Source organism: Patagioenas fasciata, chromosome 5 (assembly GCF_037038585.1).
Source record: "Patagioenas fasciata isolate bPatFas1 chromosome 5, bPatFas1.hap1, whole genome shotgun sequence".
Lineage (NCBI taxonomy): Eukaryota > Metazoa > Chordata > Aves > Columbiformes > Columbidae > Patagioenas > Patagioenas fasciata.
Genome location: NC_092524.1, coordinates 3,323,004 through 3,348,220, shown reverse-complemented (window position 1 = coordinate 3,348,220; position 25,217 = coordinate 3,323,004). Strand labels below are relative to the sequence as shown.

Below are 25,217 nucleotides of genomic sequence, written 5' to 3'. Positions count from 1 at the left end.
ACAAGGCAGTGTTTTGTCATGCTGATTTTTATTAGCACAGATTAGATACAGACAACTTGGTAGATGTCACGGATGAGTCAGAAAATGTTAAGCACGGGCCATTTAAAACGTGCAAGTCTGCAAATGAGTGATGGGACTTGGAACCTCATCTCTGTCCTTCCTTGGCAAGCGGGGCATGGTGGGGGCCAGGCTGGCAATGCTGCTCTTCTCTTTATCCTGCAGGACACATAGGACCATGACAGAAGGGGTTAATACACCCTCAGGAAAGGTGTTTTAGTTGTTCTGTGCAGATAAACGTTTGGTAGAGAAGCACAGAACACGCCTGAAGCATGATGATGTTCTCAGTGATCTCAGAAATGATGCAACACGTGATGTATCAGGGCCTTTTTAGGGGTTAAAATTAATTTTCGACTTTAATAAGTTTCTTTTACTACCTCCAAAGGCAATGTGAGAAAAGCTGGCTTAGCAATTAAGCAAAAATTGGTGATACCAGGGGAGGAACAACATTTCTCTAGAGTTCTATGGGACATCTCAAGCTGCTCTATCCGTGGTGGCAGCAGACCCTTATATTTTTGTGGAGATAGGACCCCATGTGCAGTGCCAGTACTCTAACCTGCAAAGCTACTGCTTTGAAATCTCACCTTCCTAAGAGACAAGTCTTAGGATTGATCTCCAATCTTAAAATTATAATTGGATACCTCCCCAAGGCTGAAACAAATTTTTTGTCCCTGGCCATAATTTTTATTGTAATTTTGGAAGACCTGGCAGAAATAAATTTGCGTTTGTTCTTCGTTTACAAGCATTTTAAACAAAAAAGTTAATTGCGAACAATTATTATATATATCTGCTTGCCTATTTATTGTGGCTCTATTCATAGGAGCATTAAGCCTACTACAGCTATACTTGTCCAGTTCAAAAAAAGGCACCTGTGCTGCATATTTATAGAGCTGACACAACTTTAGAGAGAAATTGTTCTTGCTCAGAGTGTGGGCACTGGACATTCACAGCTCATCTATTGTTTTCCCCACTGCAGGAACCTGAAAAAGAGCGATCACTCAGTGGCAAATGGAGAAATCTGTATTTTGGGGTTTGGCTTTTTCTGTTTTGTTTTGTGTGGTCCTTAGCTGGAAAAACTCCCTTTGCCATCAAGATGCGTAAAACCAAAGCTGAGTATGATCGTTTCTGTTACATATCCTTCCCTAATCCTTGAAAGAGGTTGAGCCATGTGTAAAACTGAAAGTAGATAGATTTGACGTAGTGTGTGCATATTCGTACAAGTACATATGCGTTTTCATAAATAAACGTTGTGCAAAAGGATCTTGCCCCAAGGTGTGCTACAAAGCACTTCATATTTCTATACCATTGTATGAGTATAAACACTAATTGTAAAAAGAGACAGTATCTCAAATCAAGCGGGTGATCCTACAGCCTCCTGCATCCATGTAAACCTGCTTCACAGGGAGCAAGCAGCACTCATTAAAGCCAAGAAAAACCCCACCAGCACCATAAACTCTGAAGCTGCTTTGTGTCTCCGATCATTAATATTAGATGCTGCACGAAAAGCTGCTGTTGTTAATAACCGGGCAAATAATACAAGTGAGAATGCTAGCGTGTGGCAGATGCAAGTGGGAGTATCTGTTACGGAGCTCATGGAGCTGGGGCTTTCCTGGACCCTTTCCAGCTTTGGCAGGGGGAACTTTAGCTGAGTAAGAAATCCAGGCTGTCATTTGGGAAGTAGCTGGCATAGGTGCAAAGACTCCGCGATCTTTGGGAAAGTGAAATAGCATTTTTTTTGCCTTTCATTGCAGGATGCATTCCCTCCTAAAGAATGTAAAATCAATACCGGAGCGCCATATGTTGTAAACGTTTATCATTTATTATGCATTTAAATGTGCACAGCACATACACCACAGTCTTGAACAGCACCTGTATAAAACTACAGACAGATTCTGGTAAATGGTGGAAGTTCATACCATGTAACATTGTTATCAAGGTTTTATCACAATATTTCAAAGTTACAACAACTACCTCCGAACGTATCTCCTGTGAGGCCGTTGGTTGTGGATCTAAGGGAGTGAAAAGTGACAAAGAAGAACCATTCCCAGAGAAAATATTTGTGATTTGCTTTTGCTGTCTGAAAACTGGAACAAAATCAGCAGTTGTCAGAGGTAGTGGTGATAATTACACAACAATTATTCACATATAGAAAACATAAAAAGTACAGAAGTCCCCCAAATTACAGGAAAAAAAAAAATCTAAAGATATTTCGGTGTGACATTTTCTAGGTCTCTCTCATTATTTGGCTTCCTTTTTCTTAACTGTTATTTTTGCATTGACAGCTGCTGGCTTAAGATCTGGTTCTGGTCTGCTCTGGTCTTACTGAACTTTGGTGAGTAGATTTTGTCTTTGAGGTCACATGTAAGTGGAGGATACAGGCAAGTCTATACCACTACAGAGCAACTAAGGGTTTTGTGTAGGAATGTAAAGAAATAAACTGAACCCAGATTTACATGTAGTCAGAAAGAACAGTTTAGAGTGGAACATGATCTGTAAACATCCTCTACAGTCATCAAACCTTGTGCTTAGTCCTGGTTTACCAGTGAACATATTGATGCCTCAAAAATGATGTCTCTTTTAAAGAAAAGAAAGAAAGAAAAAAGGATGAACAGATCCTTTTAGTGATTACCCCATAATCGAGCCTGTCTTTCCATTCATCACGTTAGACACATGAGTTACACTTGCAAAATATATAAAGAAAAATATAGGGTTACTTGATGACGATATAGTACTGTAGCCTGACAGCTGTCTGCAAATATTTTCACCATGATTATCCTTACTAAAAGTAAACCAGGGGGTAAAGATAGCTCAAACGTGACAAGGCTCAAATAGGATGAAACCAACTCTATCCTGAATACTTTTGGCTACATATGGAAAAAAGGAGAGATTTGGGATGATGGTTGTTCCCCCAGGCCCTGCTCCAGAACTGTAAGACCAAGCAGGAAAGCATGTACCTTCCTTCCATGCAGATTTTGTTAGGAGACTGGCTTCGAGAATTAGTGAGGTAGAAATTAATCAATCAACTTTGTCAGGGAATGAGACAGAAAAAAAAGCAGCATATTTCTCCTTCCAAATACTGCACCGAAAATAATAAATAGTACAAAACAACCTCAGACTCTTGCAATCAATCTAAATTCTCTCTGTGGAGCTTGTGTTTTCTACGAATCAACAAAAGCTTTTGCCTTTTAAAAACTTATGAGTGTTATGGAGTTTCACCAACTTTGACGAATGTAGTCTCCAAATGTGAAAGGGAATTTGATTTGAATAAAATCTAATTCATTCATGATAGCGTGTTGCACAGTGCACTCATTGGGGGAGGGACAGACACTTTTTTAGCCTAATGCCAAGCAATTATATTGAATACAAGCTTTAATTAAGGGCTAGGAAAGATCGTACGCTCCTAAATTGAAATAAAAAACTAAGAAAAAACAACTCTGCTGAGTTTATATAGGGGTTTAAACCTCTCTCCTGCCCGGCAGCTCTACGACTGAGTGCAGAAAAGTTCAAAGTTCAGCACTGGCAGATCTAAAAACAGATTTGTGGGGTAGCTCTTCAGCACCGCTCTTTCTGTACTGAGGTAAACCGATCCTGTTCCGATGGAATAGCAACGCGGCACAAAGGGGTCAGGCATTGTGTGCGGCTCCGTGCTGGCATCCCAGCCCGCACCTCCGCCACCGCTCCCAGGCCAAGAGCTGCTTGGGGAGCCACGGGGGATTGGAAAACACACAGAGGACAATGAAGCCACCATAACAAACAAACACACAAACGCGTACAAGCGTAGATACCGCACAACACACGAACAGTGCAAAACATCGTAATGCAGGAATTGAGTTTCACCTGGTTTAGGACACGGAGTAGCAGCACACCTGTGATAACTTAGAAACAAATTAAATAAACCACAAAGCAGAAGGATTCTACTGTTGCACCATGAAATGAAATACCTTGGGTTGGAGGTTTGTTTTGTTTTCAGAAGGTTTTTTTTTTAAATCTGAACTATAAATAAATTTTGTGGCAATATATACAGATTTTAAATAATTAACTTAAATATCTTACACCTACTCTTGCATAAAACTCTGCAGTAAAAGTGCACCATGTTTCTTTTCCCCAAATGCATTCTGCGTCTTCCCTTGTACTGAGGTAGGTCTGAAGGGAGATGTCTCAGATTCTAGGAAGAAAATGTGTCACTGTCATTGTGGGAGACACTTTATTGCCTTTCTTTGTTCTTCCATTTTTGCTCAGGGCTATGTACATCCCGGGATAAATCCTGGATTCGTAAGCATTGTAGTTGTTTGGCAGGAGAATCTCTTTGAATTTGCACTCGTCATTGAAATGAGTCTGAAATGAAAAGGGAAGAATGAGAGGGAAGGAATTTTAAACATCAGGTGCGGAAATATTCTTGCTGCCAGGTGTAGAAGGTGCGCTGCAGGGAAACGTGCAGCTGACTCCCCCCCACTTAGAAACCTTTTGAAGTGGTCGCCCAAAAGAAGCTTCAAACAGGACTCAGAGGATCTTTAAGGATGCTGTGGCCAGGCCAGGCACCCCTAAAGGTGGGGAGGACACCCGGAGCTCTGTGCACACTCTCGAGCGAGAGGGGCACATTTTAACAGAGCTGCAGTTGGGTCAGGCCCAAGCCCAATTCTGCTGCCCTGCTCACCTATGTGCTCAGCTATCAAACCAGCAATCAATGGTTTGGGAGGCTTCTGAAAAGTCCTCATGTTGTTTGAGGAGAAAGAAGTATTTTAAAGATACTCAGAGTGGACAGTGTTTTCTGCTTCTTTAAAGTTGAAGGGTTTGGATTCACTCATGTGAACAGATCAGAAAAATGCAGCTGACAAAAGGCATCCGAACAGTGGAGAGGTATCGTTTGCAAGTAAGTACAAAGAGGGACAGGTGTTAGAAGTGTGGTGTTATCTAGAGAATGAACTCATGAACAAATGAACTCATCTCTTATTATTGAGCAAAAGCCTAGGGTTTTGTAAGAGAGGTCTCAGCCTGTCAAGCTGAATGCTCCCCTGGGAATTACTTTATCCAGGACACCAAAGCAGCAGGTCTTCATAAGAGATGATGCAAAGAGAGCTCTTGCACTTTGGTTACTGATTCTGCTTAGCTTTAATATAAATCAAAATCCTTTGTAACAGGACTGATGCCCAAGAAAATAATTCTGGATGCTTCATGACTTCAATCATGTGAAAATGCCCTAGTTAACTTTGACACAATTTGGCTCTTCCTCAGCCCAAATTTTTTAAACCATACCTGAGAGACATGAAATAGAAAAGCCATGGGTAAGGAAGGACACCCCGGAACATGGGTTTGAAATAATGCCAATCACTGAATAAATGAATACAGGGGTGAACTCAAAAGTGGGAGGATAGCTCAGCAAGAGCAAAGACATGCACTATCATTGTTCACCTCAAGCAAATTTAATAAGATGCCTCGATCCTTTCCAAATATTCAATATATAAAAAAAGGTCTTTATTGTCTCCTAATAGATTTACCTTCTTGTAAGTTCAAACCCTGAGGATGCTGAACTGTCATGGGAACAGACAATCCTATCAAGAGCATTATCAAAGAGTGATCAACAGGTACGTGACAGGCACTGATTCGTCACATCATAAAGGACCATTTGGGGGCCCCTGTCTGATCACAAGTTCAAGTACCCTCTGAGAGATGGAGTGAGTGATTGCCATACTTGCTTAAGGATATTTATACTCAACTATAAGAAGGATATGGACTGAGGCTTGAGGTCTTGCCACACAGAAGACTACTCTGTTTGATGTGTAGGCAAGATGGGTAGCCATGGGTAGCCATGGCTGGATGACTATAGTTTCTATGAGAGAACCAAAGAAGTATGAAGCCAACCTTCTGTTGGGAAGGTAGCAAGGGCTGCTTAGTGTTGCCCAACCCAGGAGGGGCAAGGATGGGGCTTGGTTAGCTTCTAGCACCACGCACACCTGTCACCCCAGCTGGCCATGGTCCCCTCCCCAAGCACACAATTGGTGGCTACTTACAGATCCGTAGAGTTTGCCTCTGCTATTCATGGCCACGAAGAGTCCACTTCTAACACCAAATATGCTCACCACTCCTCTTTCCACAGGGGAGATTTCCAGCAGACCTACACAGGAGACATGGGAATCAGGGGGACAAAGGCCTGTGCCCTGAAGGAGTGTGTGGTGTCAATGCTGCACTCACCCAGAGGCTCCTATCCCCAGTATGGTGTGGTCCCCATGCCCCATGCTGATCACAACCAGCACTGTTGTGGGTCGCCACAGAACCCCAGCCTCCCTCTCAATGTTCTGCCCCATGCCCCATACTGAGACCTCTCTTCTTTTAGCTAAGTATCTATTTTTACTTTGCCCCCAGGCATCCTCCTGTGTAGCTGAGGTTAAAATAAGCCAGAGTGTGCTTAGGGCAAATGAAACATTTGTCATCATGCAGCTTATATCCCACCCCGCCAGGATCTTATTGTTTCAGTTGGATATCAGAGTCATGGGGCCACAGGGTTAAGTCCCCAGCAGATACTTTTCAAGTTTGGGGGAGAGCTGGGCCCTGGCTGAGCTCTTCCCAGCCCCTGCTTGGAGTGGGCAGCCCACGAACGGCACATCCTCCAGATGTTAAGGTAACTCCGACACCTGATGCCTGGCCGGCGGCAAGGGGACAGCGCGGCTCTGAGCAGCGCCCACAGGCTCCGCCGGAGCGCCCGATGAGCTCCACCGCCGCCCCGCTACCCCCGGCGCCCGCCACCCTCGGGGGAGCCGAGGCGGGCAGCACCGCGGTGCCGTGGGCGGTCGGACTTCTTAGGGGTCTGCGATGCACCCACCCTCCCTTTGGCACATACAACTCTCCGGGGCAGGTGAGCCGCTCCGCGCCCGCGGAACCGCCCTCGGGGGCGGTTCCGCGGGCGCGGAGCGGCTCACCTGCCCCAGCGCGGGGGTCGTCTCCTGCTTACTGTAGCGATTCTCGCTGTGGATCCCGTCGATGCGTCCGTCGGGCAGGACCTGGATGTGGAAACCGATGCCCACGTTGCAGTAGAGACGCCGCAAGCGTTTGATGCCCAGGAGGTAGTCGCCGTCGCGGGAGGCGTCGCGGCGCTCGGCCGGGAGGCGAGCGACGGAACGGGCGAACAGAGCAGCGTCCCAGCGGCGCTGGCGGGGCCCGACCGAGAGGTGACCCGGGGGGGACCGGCCACGTACCGCCCCCGGCCACAGCAACCCCAGGAGCAGCGCTGGCAGCAGCGCCGCGGGGAGAGGCATCCCGGCTAGGGGCGAGGAGCCACGGGCCGCCGGGCGGTCGTTCCGAAAATACGCTCACCCCCCAGCTCCCACTTTATACTGAGGTCAAAGCGGGGCGGGAGGGGGAAGGGGAGAAGGGGGGAGAAAAAAAAAAAAATAAAACCAACAAAAAACCAAAACAAAACCCAAAAAAACGAGGCGACGGGGGAGGGAGGGAGCCCCGCGCTCAGTCCCCCGAGGATCTGCGGTTTCCCTGGGCTGGCTGCATGGAGAGCAAATCCCGGGAGCAAGAGCTTCTGAACTTGATCTCAACTCCAGGAGTCTTGTCTGAAGTGCTGATCTTCTTCTATAGCTGCTCAGCCATAGCGCTTTAGCTCTAGCCACGATATTTATATATCCATGTGCGTTGGTACCTATTACATCACCACCTACTGCTGTCTGCTGCAGCCCTCCGGTTTAGCTGAAAGTCAAATTATCACCCCTAGATGCTTAACAACTCCGAAGCGTCTTGAAGAGAAAGGGTGAGCAGCACTAGTGCTAAACAAGAGGGACAGCACAAACTTTTAAAAATAAAAGGTCCTATGTTGCGTTCATCACAGCAGCTTCATTCTCTCTCTTTTCCTTTCTTTTCCTTTCTTTCTTTCTCTTTCTTTCTATCTTTCTTTCTCTTTCTTTCTTTCTTTCTTTCTTTCTTTCTTTCTTTCTTTCTTTCTTTCTTTCTTTCTTTCTTTCTTTCTCTCTTTCTCTCTTTCTCTCTTTCTCTCTTTCTCTCTTTCTCTCTTTCTCTCTTTCTCTCTTTCTCTCTTTCTCTCTTTCTCTCTTTCTCTCTTTCTCTCTTCTTTCTCTCTTTCTTTCTCTCTTTCTTCTCTCTTTCTTCTCTCTTTCTTCTCTCTTTCTTCTCTCTTTCTTCTCTCTTTCTTCTCTCTTTCTTTCTTTCTTCTCTCTTTCTTCTCTCTTTCTTTCTCTCTTTCTCTCTTTCTCTCTTTCTCTCTTTCTCTCTTTCTCTCTTTCTCTCTTTCTTTCTCTCTCTCTTTCTTTCTTCTATTTCTCTTACTTTCCCCTTGCTTTCTCTTACTTTCCCCTTGCTTTCTCTTTTTCTCTTTTGTTACAAATGCTAATGCAGGACACAAATATCAAAGAATGCCCAGCACACTTTCTCCCCAACACAATGTATGACTTTGTCAAAATCTGTGGAATTTCAGCTTTTGCTGTATCCAAGCGACATGGTTTACAGTTTGCTGGATGCAGAAAAATTCCCTTCATTAAAAGCCAAAATAGTTGTTGCATGGGAGGTTTAAGAAATGAAAAATGAAATAACTTCCAAGAAAAAAAAAATAACAAAGGGCCAAGGCTTTAATAAAGAGGAAAACATTTAAAGAGGCTGCATGTGCTCAAAAGTGGTCTTAATATTTTTGATTCTAAAAATCCCTTTAAGAAACCAGAAATCACAGCATTGCTCTGGAGAACAAGACATGTGCAGCTCCCTCTTGGTCGCTGTACTGACAGGGGCTGTAGTGACAAGAATTTATTTCTGAGCTTTAGACGCTGCCCATTCATGCAACTATTGCTGTGCTTTTTCATGACATGATTGTTTTCTACTCTTTGCTATGCGTGCACTTAATTAGATACTACTGTTGCGTCTTAACGATGCAGTTGTTCTTAGGCAACTACTTCATTTGGTTTAAGTTCATAGAAATGAAGCTCAGTATTTAAAAGTAGGAGAAGTTCTGACCACATCAGTCTAGAATTACTTTGTTTAGAGCAAATCCCATATGTTTTGTCACCTCCCTTAACTTAAGCCTCGGCCCTCAACAGGTTATCAGAACCAACAGGTGAGGAGACATTAGAACAATTTTGGAGGGTCCTGAATTAATAGAAAACTCTGTGTGTGTTGGGGGAAGTGGTTTGTGACTCAAGCCCTTTATAGCCTGAGGCCAGTTTAGTCTTTCATGGCAGTAAAGCTCTCCTGCTGTTCCAGCAAAGGATGCGAGAGAAAAGAGAATTGCCCCAAGCCAGATGACAGCTCACCTAGGTGCGAAAATCTCTGACCTTCGCTAAACCTAAGCAAACTTAGATGATGTGCTTTTATTTCTTCTTGTGAGGTGCATATACAGTCTGTGTGTGTGTGCGTGTGTGTGTGTGTGTGTGTGTGTGTGTGTGTGTATTTCTCCTACCACACCTCTCAGGATGGAAAAGAGATGCTGCTGCTTCTTTCTGGGAGATTGTGATCTGGTGTTATAGAGACAAAACTCTCCTAGGTGTAGTTTTGTCTCAACGTCAAACAACTTAATTTCTGTTTGTGTGTGTTTAAACACAGCAGAATTTAGATTATTTTCTCTATGGAGGTTTACAGGCTGGTAAACGCATTGAGGTCAAACGCACAGATATTTACGTTTCTGTTTGCATCAGATCCATGCAGACCCCTCTTACACCTGACAAGCCCAATGGATCAGTTCTGGATGAAAGGGCTGTGTGCTCATGAGTTTGGAAACTGCCCCGTTCTGCGAGGGCTGCACTGGACACCTTGTCCCTCCCCGGGGTCCTTAGAACAGCATGATCCCACCTCACTCCAAAACCTGAGTGATTTGCTGTTGGCAAACGGCGGTGGATGAATTTGGGATTAAGTTGATTTACCCTCTGAAGGATAAGGCCAAGGAGTGGCATTCTGCCAACACAGCTACCCGGTAGCTTTGCTCCTGCAGCACAAGTGTGGTCCAACACTCATAGCTGAAGGATCAGGACCAGATCTACTCAACCTCACTGCCACTGACAGTGATTGTCCCTGACCCAAACAAGCACAAACTCGGAGGTCTTAGTCTTGTGAACGTGAAAGCCTGATGACTCTTGAAGTTAGGGGTGTGTGCTGGAGGCCCAGTGAGCTGTGGTGCCTTCATCCCTTTGGGATGTAAGGAAATGGGTCCTAAAATGCCTGTTAGGCTCTGAGTCCATAAGTTGGTAAGATCAGGTCCTAAATGGTTAGAGAGAGCAACCAGAACATCAGATTACATTGCCACATATTACTGATTAATAAGGGACGCTTCTACAAGTTAATTCCTAAACTTGTTACAGAATTCAACGTCACTTTTCCCATGAAGGCTTCAAATGAGTTTTTCTGAGAGGAAAAGCAACAAGTTTCCAACTGAGAACAAAACTATGAGGTTTGGTTTTGCTTTCCAATTTTACATATTCATGTGTGTGTGAGCTTGTGTACAGTCTACCTATGAAACACTAGTCCTGATGCTTCAAAGCCCTCTGATCACTGAGTTCTTCGTACCTGAGAAAAACCCAAAGAGATGAAAGCAAAGCAGAACTGCAGCTTTTTCAATTTGCAACAGGTGTAAATGGCAGGTGGAAGCTGCTGACCCTCAGGGTCTTTGTTCTGCAACACAGACATTTCCGATTGGAAATTATTGTCATAGGAAACCATCAAAGCAGCGTATTCCCCATGGAAGCCAATGAAACTGTGTCACCCAGGAACCGACCCTCCGATGTGCCATCCCCTTTCATGCAGTGAATGGGAGCTGGGTGTCTCCAGATCTTTGTGTAATTAATTCTTCTGAATCTTTCTTATCATGCCACTGCTGTGCGTCTCCTATGCCTTGTGTCACACGCCCTTTCAAAGTAATAATTTAAATACTAACAGGTAAAATGTCTTTATCCTTGTATTGGGTCTGTTCCCTAGGAAGCATATGGGCATGTCACAGTTCAGACAGCTCTGCTTTCCAAATTCCTCAAGGCTTAAAGTATAAAAAAGAAGAAAGGATTCGCCAAATTTGGGTCCACACCCAGATTCAAGCCCCATATCACCTATTCTGAAAGAAAAAGGGAAAAAGAGGGAGGAATCTGGGATATCTTTATGACTTCATGGAAATTATTCTGCAATTGCACTGGCAGAGCAGTCATCCAAACGTGGCTCTGTGTCTAGATCTCTAAAGTGGTCTAGGTCCACAATTTAAAGATCAATTTACATATTTATTAACCCCAGTAAACACATGTAAATGACCCTGAAAGATATTGCTCATGAGTTTTACTGCTGAAGGCAAATATTGTGCTGAGATCCTTTGATCTGGAAGGATGGGGAGTGGACTGGAAGGGGCCTGGAGAAGTATATTGTTAGGAAAGAATCCCTTTCACCATGTTTGCATGCTATGAAGACATGGTAAAAAGCAAGCCCGTACCCCAGCTCCCCCTTTGCGCACGCCCCTTTTAATTATGATGATTTTGGAAGACAACTACCGAGCGACCTGCAGAAGGGACTCGCCTGAGCAAGCTTTCTCACGTTCACGTCTGGCTGCCTCTCTGTGTGAGCAAGGCCAGTGGTCCCGGGAGAGGAACCGGCTGGAATGCAGCGCGGTGCTGGGGGCCCAAGCCCCACATGGCCAGGGTCGCTGGGAGACCTTCGCCATCCAGCCCCTGCCGCCTGCATAACACACATACCCACACACGAGCTAGTGAGTCATATGCACTTCTTTTTTTTCTCTTTCTCTGTTTGCAGCTGGTCTATTTGATCTCTGTGTGCCTGGGCTGTTTGCTGTTGTGAGCGTCTTGCCATGATCAAAACCTTATTATCTCGAGTGATGTCGCAGCGTTATATATTGGAAAAGGGCAGTGGAGTATAGCAGCAGGCAGCAACAATGCTGGGAAAACAACAAAGGCAACAATAACCTCTCTCCAGTGTATTTGGACTGAATCAGTGAGAGGACTGGGTGTCATTTTGCTTGTGATGGGTATGGACTTTTTCAACAGCTGCCCCCTCTGCTTCTTGTTGTACACCTCTCTATAAAGCAGAGATCAGAGGAGACATTACTACATCCATCCGTGGGGCTTCAGGGGTTTAGATGTTCAGTTCACACTTCCAGCTTGTGACTCTGCTGCTCATATACACCCACTGCTGCAGAGATGGGCACCAAGGAGCTCCAGCTGGAAGATCAAACCACAGACATTTGATTTTCTGTGAGCTACATTCAATGTCTTAGCAGCCTTTTTCTCAACTGCTGAGCTTTTTTTGTTTATTGCTTTTGAGCTGTAACGTTACTGTTCCTGCAACATCAGCTCAAAGGTGCGAGGTGGTGGTGTGGTGGTAGTGACCCTCTGGGAGACCCGTGGCCATTAGCCAAGCAACCTGACGTGGTCATCACAAACTATTTCATTGTCCTGTTGGTCCTTGTCACTGACTGACATATGAACAGCTCTCAGGTGAAGAAACCCTCTGCTTCTCGCTCTGTTTCTGCAGGCTGCATCTTTGCTCCATGACTTTCCTTCAGTATTCTTTCCTCACAGCAAAAATTCCCAACCCTACTGTCACTATTGCTCCATATTTTCCGTAGTTTTCTTGGCTCCATCAGCTTTTGCTCTGTTATCAAACCTTTTTGCTGCACGTGCTTCTTGTTTTGCACTAGTCTCCCTTTTCTGTAGCTGTTCTACTGTCTTCTCCATCCTTGGGACAAGATGACAGGCTTACAGAAACAAATGCCCTTCATGAAAGTGACATTCAGGGTAAAGGATGACTAAAAAACATTCAGACCTTAACTGCAGGGCTGAAGGATGTGTCCTGTCTGGTGGATCTTCTACAGTCACCTTTATGGTGCCAGTGCTTACTTGAATGTGTGAACTATGGCTGGCATGAAAATGAGTTTTGGGGAGCAATGTCGTGAAAACCAGCTAGGGGAGAAATTAGCAGCCCTAAGTGGAATTTTTCACTGATGTTGTGATTGGTACCCGTTCCTGAAGCCTGAGATGCGTTTCTGTGGTGTGGTTCTCTCTGGAGAACATGGAGGATCTGAGGGCTCCTCGGGAGTATCATTGGATTTTGTGTTATTGAAGAGCAGGACTCGAAGGGATGGGACAACAGAAATGTCCCAGGAAGTCATCAGTCAAGCCAGGTCATTTTTGAGAACAATCGTGTCCCAGGGTTTTGCCATAGCCTCACAGCCCTCATCCTCATGGAGTTTAAAGTTTTGGGGGGAAGTCTGCTAAGAACTTAGATGGAGAAATATGTTCAGAGGGCTGCAATTATTAATGTAGGGCTTTTTCAGAAAGCTTAGTTCCCAGCCAGGCTCATTCTGACGTTAAAACTCACATGCTTATACTTTCATATTCATTGCTGACATTTCTGCATATGCTATTTTGTTCTTCCTTGTCCTGTATTCTTTTTACCTGTTGAAATTATAAACATTTGAAAACTAAAAATATACTTTTTTTCCTTTTGTCAGATTATGGCACACATACTTTTGCTGACATATTGCTTGACACTCTGCCAAGCAAAACTGGTGAAAGGAAACATAATAGAAAATGAGTTTTGAGAATCAGGGTAAGTGTTTGTTAAGCTTATTTTTATTATTATTATTGTGGGAAATAGTAGCTTAAGTTAACTTTTTGTGTGAGAATGTTTTAGCTGACTTTGAGTGCAGCATAATTGGTTTACACGGGTCTGTTCAACATGTGGCCTCTCTTGTATGAATCATTTTTTACCGGTGGCTAATGTGAAGAAAACTGGCTGTTGTAAGCAAATGACGTGTATTGCTGAATTTTAGAACTTCCCAGCAAAGCACCACTTACAATCTGTCAGAACATATATGGACACAGCTGTACAATTCATAACCTCTCCGAGCATGAAGGAGACTAGCTTTTCCAGTTGACCTTTAGTGTCACAACCATGAAACAAATGGATGTCTCTTTTCCTTCGTTTACCCTTGGACTTTTCATGGTGCTCATCACTGCAAGGTCTGAGTCCTCTGAGGAGGTGAATGGTCGTATCCTCAGAACACCTCCATGAGCTGGATGTTGCCACCCTCCTTCCCAACCCATTACTTGCCGGGGCAGTGAGGGGCAGATACGCTGCCATCAGATGAGATGTCTTCATGTACATCTGCGGTGGCAGAGAGGGACTCAAGACCAGAGAGACTGTAGAAGACCTGTGTGGTCTGTTGGGGTTGATGAATTGCCATGGTAGGGGTTCTCTAGACAAGTAGCTTGGCCAATGTGGCACAGTGTGCAGATAACCTACGGTGCTGACATTGACCCCAAGGACAGCAGAGCTGCACAGGTCCAGCAGGACCATGGCACTCACCTGCACCATGACATATATCTAGGTCCTTTGATCTTGGACGAGCACCACGCCATGCTCCCTCATGGGCTGTGGGGATCGGAACACAGATGGCCTGAAACCCTTCCAAATACTCTTCTTTCCTAATAACTACCAATGGTGTTGGCAATGGCCAAAACTTTAACTCGCACTCTGGCAAAAAAAAAGGCCCTGAAAATAATTATAAAAACACAGTTTAACAGACAGCTTGCTCAGACAAGTACCCAGCTCAGCACTACATCACACCTGATGAAGTCAGCCAGAAACAACTGTACGGTTTCCTGGGTCAGTTTTTGAAAAGTAAACTGCAAGCTGCGAAGTGTAGACAGGTAACAACTCTAGAGCTTGAACACCAACCGGCACGGAGGTTACCCATCAAATTCTGTGTTGCTTGGAAGTAGTGACAGCAGTAATAATTGGGTTAAATGCAACTTCTTCCCCTTCAAAGCATTTTGAAAAAGGTAGGAAGCCAGATACATAGCTAAGAAGCATATTGCAGAAATGTGTAAAACAGGTTATCTGTCAACAGATGCATCAGTAATCTCAACAGACTTGTCTAGAAGATTTGTCTTAGATTTTGGCACATTTGTTATTAACTCTCTTTATGCTATTTAATAACAGGCCTTATAGATTATTATGGGAGCCAGTTTTCACTCCAAGTTTGGATCACACAAGACATAAGTAAATAAGTTTTGGATGAATGATCCTTGCCCAGAAAAATCTCCTTGACATCAAAAAACCCATGGAGATTGCATACAGCATTGCATGATTTTTATCTTAATCATTTAATTCCTCCTGTCATTCAAGGCCCAGAGCAACTTCGTTCTAGTCAACTATTTTAGTATTACCTCAATTTCCCTGTCATCTTTCTCACTTCACTAATAAAGCTACAAGAGCTATAGCAACATCAGCATTACAAGAACTAAGGGATGCAGGTTGAAAAATAAACAAGCAAAAGAAAAAAGGAGATTGCTTACCTCCTTTTGGATGATCCCTGGTGTGATAGTACTGCTCCAAGGGTCCATTCCTCACAGGGTCTACTATTGTTCCTGCAGATAAAAGAAGGAAACTAGGTTTGGTCAGTGAAGCCACACAATGTCCTCAGCTTTCAGCAATGAACATTCATTTTACAATTTTTTTATTCCATTTCAAAATATGTTTATATTTGGACCAAAAGAATGTACATTTTCCATATTGCCAATGTGTTCTGTGGGAAGACATCCCCAGGAAATTAACTTAGAAACTTACCTCGCTTAGGATTGCTTTTTATTTTAAGATGTCGAATGAGTTAAATGTAAACTTGAAATTACCATTTTAAATATTGCCTTGAGAAAGCAAACCAAAACAAAACAGGCTTAAACCAGGCAGAAAACAACAAAATGAAGACTGTGGTGTTCTTAATAGTTTCCCAGGACTAATCCATCATTCCCTTCATTGGTGGATTGAAACCACTTGGGACTAAGCCAGGTCTCCTTCCTGAATATGTATGTCCTGCAAATGTTGAGTGTAACAGTGTGGTCATCTAAAACCTGTTAGCTGTCACAGGTGAGCAGAACATGTCCCACAGCTCCAACATTTTCACTTTGCTACTAGTACTGGAAAAATGGATAAATTATTGCATGAAAGGTACGAAACTAAACTCTATTCTCACTCATTTCCACGTAACTTCCTGAGATAATGGGGAAAAAATAAAAGAAGCAGAGACTACGGGAAGTCAAATCCCAACTAGAGACGTTGTTTTTAGGTTAAGAGCAAACCAATTCAGGATGATTCATTTGATATGAATCTCCATGTGCATTATTATTGATATTAATGGGAATGGAGAATATACACATGAGCTGTTGGAATCGGGGCAGTGGGATGGGAACGACACACATTGAAGTGAAAACTCCCTGCCCTGGGAATTCAGACAGTGCTGTGCAGTCACTGCTGTGCTATTTGCCACGTGCTATATACAGTCACAAAATATTCCACTCAGTCAGAGACATGGCCAGAAAAAGCCCTGCGAACCCCAAAGTCTTACAGTCTTATAATAACCACCGAAGCACGCCCTCCACCACAAAAGGAGCACGGCAGAGCTCTTGTTGACCAGCGTGGGCCAAGCTGCACACGATTCAATTCAGTATATAAAGAACCGGGAAAAATCAGAGGGGCTGATTTCAGTTCATCCACGACCTTCTAACATTACTCTGGAATTGCGAAACAAAGATTTTTGGCTACCTTAATGTAACTTCATAATGCTGGAATGAGATGCTACAAAATCATCTGGAGTTTTAAGAATATCCACTTATTTCAGGGGATAAAAAATACATTTGCTAACAGTATTGGGGTGAAAAAGGATTCTGTCTTTAAAAAAATCCTGTCAAAATTGATCTGTGTTCTTCTTCCTCTTCCTTTCACTATTTAAATTGTAAATTTATATTCCTGAGAGTTGTTGGACCATTATACTAGGAGGCTGCTTGTCACTTGAAGTTCAAATACAGGAACTCAGAAAAAATAAGCAGCATCGGAGTCTTTAGGACTATTTCTTGGATTGGAAAACGAAGGAGCATAATGATACAATAGCCCTTACTGTAAAATACCACTCCTATCACTTACAACACTGTACATATCATTATCATTCCCACTATTATTTTTCTGAAAAAAAAAATCAGTCTAGGACTTCAGTTATAATCAAACCACAAACAGGACAAAACACCAAACACAATTACCCACTGAAGTGACTTGTCTTCCAAAATGCTCAAGCAGCTGCTAGTTTTCAATAGTGTTTCTACATGCTGTGATTACAAATCACTGCAGTCAGGTCAGCTTTATTTAGTCTTTATTGGCCAAGATAACAAAGTGGATGAAGGGCATCTATCTATTTATATATTGGTTATAAGAAGAGGATGGGGCAGGTCGTGTCTTGTCCCACACAAGAATGGTGGTTGTAGAAGGGGAGGTGAAGCTGGTCAAGACATTATGCCAGGACTAGGGCACCATGTCAAACCAAAGCAAATCTTGGAGAGATATTCAGTCCTAAAGATCCTACCAACCAAGGAAGCCAGGGAAGTTGGGCATTTGTCGGTGCTGACTCTATTTTACGCTAAGAGAACAGATGGAAAGCCTGGCTCAGTAGCTTTTTTCATGGCATGCTGGCCTGTGGCCCCAGTAAAATCCCACTGGCTGAGGACTGGAAGGTGTCAGAGGGAGCAAGAGCCCCAAAGCCATGCTGTTTGTTTGCCTGGAAGTTCCTGCTGAACTGCTGCCAAAATGATTTAATGTTATTTTTGGTGGTAGTGACTGTTTTCACTCTCGGCATTTGAAGAGGCAAGCAGTATCACCCATAACACACATATTGCAATCTGGGGATGTGTTACACCTGCAGTTGGATCTCCTCCTTTCCTTTCCCCCTAAAACTCACCTGTTTTTTCTCACACTGCCCCAGGAAGGGGTTTATCTGGGGTTGCTGCTGTGGAGCTGGGAGGAATAAGGAAAGGGAGAAGAATGGTGCTGGCAAGTGTGTTCCACCTTAGACTTTTGCAGAGCTTAGAAAGTTCCTCCCCCATCACCACGGTATTTTCCCTACATTGCAGAAGGAAAATTATAGAGCATAAATAAAAAAGCTGCTGCAAAACTCTGTCCTATAGCAGCTCAGGTGCAAGTGCAATGATGATTCAGGATCGCGGGAACAAACCTTGTACTGTTGTAGTATATTATTTAACACTAACAAAATGCCATTGTTTTTTACCAAACCTGAGGTATATTTTGCAACTTATTCTCATGCTTCATGGTGCTTTCAGCTCAACCTGAACAAAGGCTGCAGAGTTAGCTCCCAAATACATCAGATCATGATTCGATGATGTTGGGGAAGTGGCTCCAGGAATTCTTCCCTCTTAGAGCTGCAGTGGTTTGTACCCAACACTCCCGCTCCTCCAGGGGCTTCAGCACTTCCATAGCCCACACCACACTCATTTATGACAAAGTGGCATGTTACTAAATATATGTATATACAGTATATAAGCTCCTGTGATGATTAGGAATAAGGGAAAGACATTTCCATTAGCTGCAGAAAGGGACATACAGAACTTCTCTGCTCATGGACTAACCCTACACTGCTGGAGGAACGGCAATACCTCAGCAGAGAGCTCATAAGAAATCAGCCAGACGTGTTTAAAGAGCAATTTGGAGTCACCAAATACTAGCCAAATATATCTCGCTGTTGTTATAGTATAAATATAATTTTTGCTATTATTAGTAGTAGCAATAGTTACTATTACTGGTTATTATTAGTCATAATTTTTACTGTGGTACCACTTAGGAATTCCCTCAGTAGACCAGAGTGCCATTGCAATTTGTGCTGTAACGCTGTTACCATGACAATTTTTCTCTGTTTGCCAGTGTGTTTTGGCTAGAGAGCCAGCTGTTGACTCGCTGTGCTCCAAGTTGCCGAGCAATAAATCCCAAACCAAATTCATGACCAGATTTCTGCTCCAAGTCTCAAACTTGTGACTTGCTGCATAGACTGCTTTGCAACTCCACTCTGCAAAAACACCACTCTGCCGCTGAAAAAAAAGGGACTCCTAAGTTAAATATTTGAAAATATACATTGCATACGTATTCGTACAGCGTAGGAGATGCTGTTGGTAAGGTTGACAATGCAGAAAGTATTTGTGAAAGGTTCTGGGGAGGCAAGTGAAGATGAGAATTATTTATTTGTAATACAAGAGAAAAAGCTTTTGGAAGAAGCTTTAAGAAAAAGGTATTAATTGAGCAGCATGAGACAGACTTTGTGAAATGTCAATGATTTCTTATAGATGAGGAGACTTCCCTGCCAGGTTGTCAGTCTCAAGAGATCTACAAACTATCGTCCTGCCTTCCAGCTTGGTGTTGAACATACTAATGTTATTAATTCTTCCAAGATGATCTGGTTGTGTGACATTTTTTTTCTTCTCGTAACAACACATGAAATTGGTCACTGTGCATAGAGAATGAATCTCACTGTGGGGTTCACTCACATGTGATGTTCCACTTAACATTTTCATAGCCTTCTGGACAGAAGTACAATGTCATACACTGAGCAGAAAGCACATCAGAGGTTTGTGGGGAGTCCTCAGGTGCTCACAAAGACCCTGGTGATCTGGATGTCCCAGGACATCTGGGGTGATGCAACCCTGTTGTCACCAGGACAAGCCATTAGCACCTGAGGTCTGTCAGGTAAAGCCACGGTATGTGAACTAATGGTCCCAAACCATTACCTTCTGAGTTGAAATCCTTATCATAAAAGCACTACAGTTGTGATTTGCATCTCTCCACTGTGTGGGTTCAGTAACTTCTCCATCTGTCACTACCAGTAATCTCTCTTTGTCATCTCCCCAGTACCTCTGTGACACCAGTATCCCCACTATAGGTGTTGTGTTTTCTAATGGTCCACTTAGCACATTCAGAAGTCTTCCACGCTCACACCGTTGTTTGATTATGTCTTTTAGGGTTAAGATCTGATCAGTGTATGTACAGCCTCTTCTGAAGCTAAACTGACTTTCCTTAAGCCTGCTATTCAGCTGTGCCTGCTTTCTTGTTCACAGGCACTCAAGCAAATGTATTCTCAAACACAGCAAACAAGCTAATGCCTCTTGAGGTTTATATTCCTTCCTGCCACCTCCTTTCTTCTTTTTTTGTTCAGCTTGCTGTAATCACATCTGAATACCAGGGACAAGTCCTTCCGCAGCTTTGAAAAGCGTCAGGAATATCTGACGCTGTCCCGTGGGTGACACCTTTGTTGTCAGTGCAGCCAGGAGGATGCGATGCTTTGGGACGTCTGTCCCCGTGTCACACCGAGGATCCAAGGAGCAGTGACATCTGTGGGGCCACTGCACTCTCCTCGGTGGCTTTCAGTCTTGATCCTTGCAGCTGTGCTTGGCAGCCCTGTTGATCAATCTTTGAAATGTCCCAGCATAATTACCAATGCTCTTTTCAACAGTTTTCCACTCTCCCTTCTAGACTCTCACCTTAAGTCCTCAGTTTTCCTGTCTCTCTCTTCAATAAAATAAACTTTTGAGAGATGAACCATCTCAACACGTTCCTGACTCTGTTGGTGTGGGGCCATGCGAGTTTGTGTCCTACTGTGTCTGTCGCTCACCTTCCAAAGCACAACTTCAGATATGTCTCTGAAAGGATCTATTTAGAAACACTGGTGAATTAAAAGTGCACCTGGAATCTGGTATTAGATCCTAATTTAACACTTACTCAGCCTTTATTCAGACTAATCACAAAATCGATCTGTCTCTTCACACTAAACACTTTTCATATCAAGGGGACTTTTGTCCTTGATGGAAGTTTATCTGATTAAATACTGTGATACAGGCAGGCAAAATGGTACATTTAAGAGAAGATGAGCATTCGGACTTAACTGTTGTGATTAAATTGAAATAGCGAGCCTTAGTTTCCTCCTTGGGGCATCTTGGTGATAGCTTTCTGAAGATGTTCTCTATTGCTGGCAAAAGGCTCTCAAAAAGCACAAGTGTAGCAATCTCCAGAGAGAAGCTGAAATTAAGTCAGGTCTTCTTGAAACAATTGTCCAGTCACTTCTTGCCAAATATGCCGGTGTTAGTGGTACTACGAGAGAAAGATAATGAGGAAAACACATTGTTTTGTTAATTCTTTTACATTTCTGTATTGTTCAAATGCTGCAAACATCGTGTGAGGCATCACACAAACATGCAGTGTAAGACACTGATTTGACCAGTTCATTAGCTTGGTTAATGCCGATGTCAAATAGCCATATTGCACATGTACAACACAAACTAGTACTACTCATGATAAAAGCAAAATCTGTTATGAATAAAAAATTCCAAAGTTATTTATGTCCATCAAAAAAAGTGCCAATAGTATTAACGCCTTGGTGTTCTAGCGACCCAATCTGTATTTGATTAATTAAATAAAATTAAATACTAATTATTTCACTAATAAGTGACCGATATAGTGTTCAGTAAAAATACCTCAGGATTATGAGGAAAATCTGTGATGTTTTATTTCTGCTAGAAATTGGTGTAATGATTAGGGCTTCCAGCTCAGGTTCCAGGGAGACATCTTTCTTCCACTGCATTTTTCTCTGTTCCCTTCTGTGCCAACTCTTATAAAACAAGATACTATGGGATTTAATTCTAAAAATCTAATATTACTGCCTCGTCGTGAACTGAATGCTACAGATTCCTTCTTGATAATACTGTCTCATGGGATTCCTGTGCGGTAACAGAATCTCCTGGGATTCCTGCCTGGTAACCATATCTTGCTGGACTTTGGTAGTATTTCTCCCATTGGATAACCCCAGCCCCACCAAATAAGCAGTCATAAACCTTATGCTCTCATTATTTTACATGACATTATTTTACTAATGTCAGATCCCGCACTGTTTAAATCAGCGGGGTGTTTTTTCCCCATTGATTTTCACTAAGCTAGAATCCAGACTCCGAGAGAAAAAAATATTATGGAATATTTTGTTTGTTTGACAAGAATAACGTCAAGAAACACTTTTAAACTAGCGATAACAGAAATATTTCATGGCTGGTTTATCTACATACTGTCATTCAGCTCCTGCAGGTCTTAACTTAGTTTTTAACCATACATGGACTAGAAAGTTTTTTGTGGTTCTGAAAGTGAGATGTAGCTGTTCTTCCTCTTCATGCCAGTGAGAGAAATCACAGCTAAATATTTCCAAAAGGAATACACCAAACAGTTCTTGAGAGAGGTTTTCAGTGAATGCTTCTGTTGCAACCATAGAGCAACAATAAACCTACAGCCATTAATCACTTATTATTCTACTTGGTTTTGTTATATCGAAAAGGGTCACGAAAGTCAGGTCCCCATTGCAGCAGGCACTGTACCCTTAAATAACGAAGATGTCGATCCAGCCTTTCTGTTCTCAGCCACTCTCTAGACCCAGTTGTTCATAGCAAATTGACAGGGGAAATATTATTCCCAGAAGCCCAGAAACACACAATTTTGTTCTTACAGTCCTGCCTAGTATCTCCAGACACTTTTCCAGCTTTTCCCAGGATGTGTGGTCACCCTGGGAAGCAACAGTTAATCCACTTGCAGGGTAACCCTGGGACAAGAGGCTGGTCCCCATGGTTGCACATTTCACAGGGTTCAGACTCGGTTCATCAACCTGTAAAGCCCAGAGTGATTCAGGAGAGGTCTGTTCTGGTTTGCCGTGTGAGATTTCCAGGCTCAAAAGTTTTGGTTTGAGCTTTCTTTTGAATTATTTAGGGCTCCTAACAGCCCATTTTTGAAAAGATGATAGGGTCTTTATGGTTGATGGATCACCTTGATGAAGGGATTGCTGCTGAGCTGAGAACCAGCCTTGTGATTTCATAGTGTTGTCATATTGCCATTATTCACCTCCTGGAGAACACAGCCCTAAAAATGTAAGTCAAATAAAAGGGCGATGGGCCCTGTGAAGAATTTTTCAGTAAGTTTTGTGTCGCTAAGCTCTAGATGTGCCAACAGACATCAAGGAAGGTCTTGACTACCACCTCCCTGGCACAGGGTGGCTTTAGCAGAGCTCTGACTCAGTGAGATGAGGTTGGAAACCCAAACGCTACGAGGGCTTGAACCACAATGAAGGCACGTGAAGAATATTAATGTCAGAGATGAAAGAAGCTAAGCAGGCAACACATTCTATTGAAGCGCTGTATCTCCTGCTGCATGTTCAGACAAAAAATGAAAAAGGATATATGCCATTTTTCCTTTTCACAGCTGTTTTTCAGTCCAAATATAACACTCACAACTCTGGATCTTACGGCTGTTCTGAGCCCCTTTTTGAATCCAGACACGACTTCAACACCAACTTTTCTTTGGTCTTTTAATCTTATAACTCTTGGAGGCATAAATAACTATCTGGGGCAACAATCTTACTTCATATTATTTTTGAGAGGATCAATAAAGTTTCTGAAGCACTTTGTGAAGGTAGGAAATATGACTTGATGCACTTGCTACCAGATCTGCAAAGACACTTTCATCCCTAAACCCTTGAATTTCCGTGGTGTTCAGCTGCCAAAAGTACCATTGAAATGAACAAGCAGGTAAGGAAGTGAAAGGCATTTGGGAGCTTGGGTGGCTTTGGTCCTGGATGGCACTTTGGTACCCTCTGAGATGACTAGAAGGGCTGTATGTCCTGGCTATAGGGGATGATAAACAGGAATGGTGTCAGATTAGGGTCTGAATCTCTGCTCTGCTACCTTTTAGGGTACAACTTGCTGCTTGGACAACGAATTGAGAAAACCATATTGGAGACTTGTGGAAATATCTGCAGGCAGCCTGGACGACGAAAACAGGAAAAACAAAACACTTCTTACCAGGGGGGCTTTTGACAGCCTCCTAAGGGGGCATTCATGACTTTCTTGTGAGTCACCACCCCAAAAATACTGCGAGTGCTATTCATTCAGCGGGGCTCGCGGTGCAAGCTGGAAACAATCTAGGGAACTCTCATCTTCAGGTCAGCGGGGGCTGGCAACGCGCGCTCTCCGACCGGGAACGAGGGGCGAGACGGGAAAAAGCACGGCTTGGAAATTGCTCTCGTGCATGCTGGGGCTGGGGGCTGGCACCGCAGGAGGGGAAGGGTTTATTCACCACCCAGAAGCAGAGCTGTGGGTCCCCTTTGCAGCTCTCAAGAGAAATGGGGTGACTATTTTATTTCAATATTTTTTTGGTGCTTGAGGGCTGATTACGGCGAGGAAAGGTTTACGGAAAACTGGAACGAAAAAGAAAAGGTGCAGAGCTTGGGGGAGATGCACAAGAATTCCTGCCATCCCGCACTGCTTCGTCTTCTGCTTGGAAGGGTCAGAGAGCAACTTTGGTGTATAATCCCGTTTATAGCCCACAGGACCTTCTTAGGGCCTGAAGTTCTCCTGCTATAAAAATAGGGGAGAATCCTTAAAAGCAGCAACATCTCATATATAGCGCAAATCTTTTCTTACAAGATAGGCAAGAAGCTAAATGCCTTAATTAGAAGTTCACTGAGTTATTTTTTGTATGTTGCAGCTAACGACACAGAACATGGACTCCTGATTGAATACCAAGGCAGTAAATCAATGGAGCGTCTTTGCTACCGTTCATGAAATGCTCCAGCTGTGCTCCTAAGGATTATAATGTCAACAGAACTCTTGATTTGAATCACAGCCTTGCCTTCACTCAGGGGCCATATATTAGTCTTGAAAAGCAGACAGAGTTTCATCGCTTACGAAAAAAAAAGAGAATCACTGAGCTGAAAATAAAATGGTGATGTAGGGGAAGAAAACCGCAACATAACCAAAGGAGTTGCATGGCAAATTTCACTACAAACCTCATGAAATGTAAGCATTAAGATGTTTTTCATGTTTGTTTAGTATTAATTTCACAAGACAATTTAATTTTCCCTAATACATTTAGACACTGCTTGGCCACCTGATTAGATGCTCAGCTGGGGTGATTCCTCACAGGTTCACCAAAGCCGGCACAGCAATGCCAGCGCCTTCAGTCAAGGATCTGGTCCTTGCTCAGAATGATATATTAATATATCAGGAATCCCAGGAAGCAAGATGTATCATTTGAGACTCAGGTAAATTTACCTGGAGGACAAATATCTTTCTGAATATCATTTGTGGTTATGCTTCTACTTCAGAGCACGAAAAAATCAATGAAGACTAAACCATGTTCCATGGAGCTGGATTCCTGAAAGCTGTGTAAAAGGTGTAGTTTTGCCTTAGCAAAACACTTGAAGTTTCCCAGGAATCTTTTGACATTCAGCAGGTGTTCTCTTGCAATGATTGTAATAAATCTTAACAACCCACGTGCAACCAGGCAAAAGAAGAAAAAAAGCTGAAGAGTCT

The 25,217-nt window shown here is 43.2% G+C and overlaps 1 protein-coding gene and 1 long non-coding RNA gene across 2 annotated transcripts; one reads left to right on the top strand and one right to left on the bottom strand.

Annotated features, from left to right (window-relative positions):
- Positions 1–3,295: 3,295 nt before the first annotated feature.
- FGF4 (fibroblast growth factor 4) lies at positions 3,296–7,662 on the bottom strand. The gene is made up of 3 exons (XM_065839914.2): positions 7,004–7,662; positions 6,066–6,169; positions 3,296–4,392 (listed from the first exon to the last, which is right to left on the bottom strand). The coding sequence occupies exons 1-3, from the start codon at positions 7,305–7,307 to the stop codon at positions 4,216–4,218; spliced, it is 585 nt and encodes a 194-aa protein (XP_065695986.1). The 5' UTR covers positions 7,308–7,662; the 3' UTR covers positions 3,296–4,215.
- LOC139828060 (uncharacterized) lies at positions 6,992–24,774 on the top strand. The gene is made up of 4 exons (XR_011739229.1): positions 6,992–7,115; positions 13,499–13,596; positions 23,596–23,845; positions 24,391–24,774. It is a non-coding gene; the product is annotated as an uncharacterized lncRNA (long non-coding RNA).
- The last annotated feature ends 443 nt before the right edge of the window (positions 24,775–25,217 follow it).